General features: G+C 56.3%; 1 protein-coding gene across 1 annotated transcript in view; it reads right to left on the reverse strand.

Moving 5' to 3' along the window:
• TMEM63B (transmembrane protein 63B) overlaps positions 1–1686 on the reverse strand; it is a 28257-nt gene that overhangs the window by 6938 nt on the left and 19633 nt on the right. Inside the window, exons 13-15 of the mRNA XM_010863232.1 lie at positions 1635–1684; positions 1341–1494; positions 1–81 (exon numbers count right to left, since the gene is read on the reverse strand). The exon at positions 1–81 is cut by the window's left edge and continues 7 nt beyond it. Of these exons, the coding sequence (XP_010861534.1) occupies positions 1–81; positions 1341–1494; positions 1635–1684 (285 nt within the window). The remainder of the gene's footprint in view (positions 82–1340; positions 1495–1634; positions 1685–1686) is intronic.

Below are 1686 nucleotides of genomic sequence, written 5' to 3' on the forward strand. Positions count from 1 at the left end.
AGAGTAGTAGACGATGGTGGGGAGCAGGGCTGAGAAGCACCACAGCAGCAGGGTGGGGAAGAACTGGGTGATGATGGGGTTCTGCAGAGGGCAGTGGGGAGGACGGGTCAGGTAGGGGCGGTCTAGTGGGCCCAGCTGGCGTGGCTTACCTGCCCCCCTCCTCCACTGAGCCCTGGGCACCCCCCCAGCTCCCAGGGCCTCACTGGAAGTCCAGAACATTGGGACTTCCCTGGTGGGAAGTTCCACCATGCCTTGCAGTGCAGGGGTAGCAAGTTCAATCCCTGACTGGCGAACTAAGATCCCACATGCCTCAGAGGAACCAAAAGCCTGCATGCTCTGGAGAGCAAGGGCCACAACTAGAGAGTCCACATCCCGCAACTACTGAGTCTCCTGCAGCACAACTCAAGAATCTGCGCACCGTAACGAAAGACCCGGCGTGACGCAGTGAAGCTCCAGCATGCCTCAGCTAAGACCCGACGCAGCCAAATGAATAAATAAGCCCAGCACCTCTGGGGCAGGGCCACTGTACAATCCCTGCGTGAACTGTGTTAGTAGTTAGCATTTCTGAACACCTACTATGTGCCAAGCACTGATGATGGTCTTTTTTTTGATCATGTACTTTTCGTGTATTAATTCTTACAATAATGGTATTACCCCATTTTAAAAATGAGTAAATGGAGGCAAAATGAGATTCAATAAATGAGACAGTAAGAAGTATGGGTGGGGGGTGGATTTGAACCCAGGCAGCCTGGGTCTTATCTATTATGCTCTTATCACCCAGTGATTTTCAAAGTGCCTTCTCATGAACTTTGAGGTTCCCAGGAGGCTTGGAGGCGGAGTGAGGACAGAGTAGCAGAAGCTCCCCCTACCACCACCACTGCCATCTGAGCGACCCTGCTTTTCCACACTGAGTTTCATGTAAGATTTCTTTGGATAAAAGGCATCAGAATCCAAGTTTGGAGGCCAAGGATCTGGTCTGGCCCTTCACGCTTTGGCTGGAGAGATTGAGCGGAGAAGGACTTGGTTTGAGGTCACATGATTAATTAGGGACGGACCCAGGCTCTCTCTTCCTGGGGAGCCTCTCTAGGTGAGTGTGAACCGAGGGAGGCCTCTCCTGGTGAAAGGAGGCAGGGAGCCTGAGGACAGAGCACAGAGGGGTCTGCAGCCCACTGTCATGTGGGACCTTCTTAGCGGGGCTGGGCTGGAAAAGCAGGACAAGAGCTCGACTGGGCAGGAGGAAGACTGGTTCCACGCCCCTCACGGGCCCTTGGCCGGGGGGATCGGGGGCCTGGGGTCTGTGTCTTGGTGCACAGTGTTGGGGGCTGGGGTGTGGGCCTTACGTTGAGGTACTCCACAGGCTTGGTGACGTTGAACTTGTCCATGGTGGTGATGATGATGGCCGGGGTGGTGAGGAAGAAGAGCAGGATGAAGAGGACGACATTGATGACCAGGCAGCGGAGCCACCAGATGAAGCCGCGGATGGAGAGGTGCTCCCTGGGAGGGCAGAGGCGTCACTCTGGGGCTGGACACCTGACCGGACCCCAGAGACACCTAGGACCTCCGTCTCCTCCCAGCCCCACTGCGGCCCCTACTGGCCCCACGGAACCACCCCAGCGCCATCCCCCTCTGCTCACCAGTAGATGTTCTGGGGGTCGGGGGCGTAGGACACGGTCCAGTTGGAGATGT

The sequence above is a fragment of the Bison bison genome, unplaced genomic scaffold (genome assembly GCF_000754665.1).
Source record: "Bison bison bison isolate TAMUID 2011002044 unplaced genomic scaffold, Bison_UMD1.0 scf7180017864487, whole genome shotgun sequence".
NCBI classification, from domain to species: Eukaryota; Metazoa; Chordata; class Mammalia; order Artiodactyla; family Bovidae; genus Bison; species Bison bison.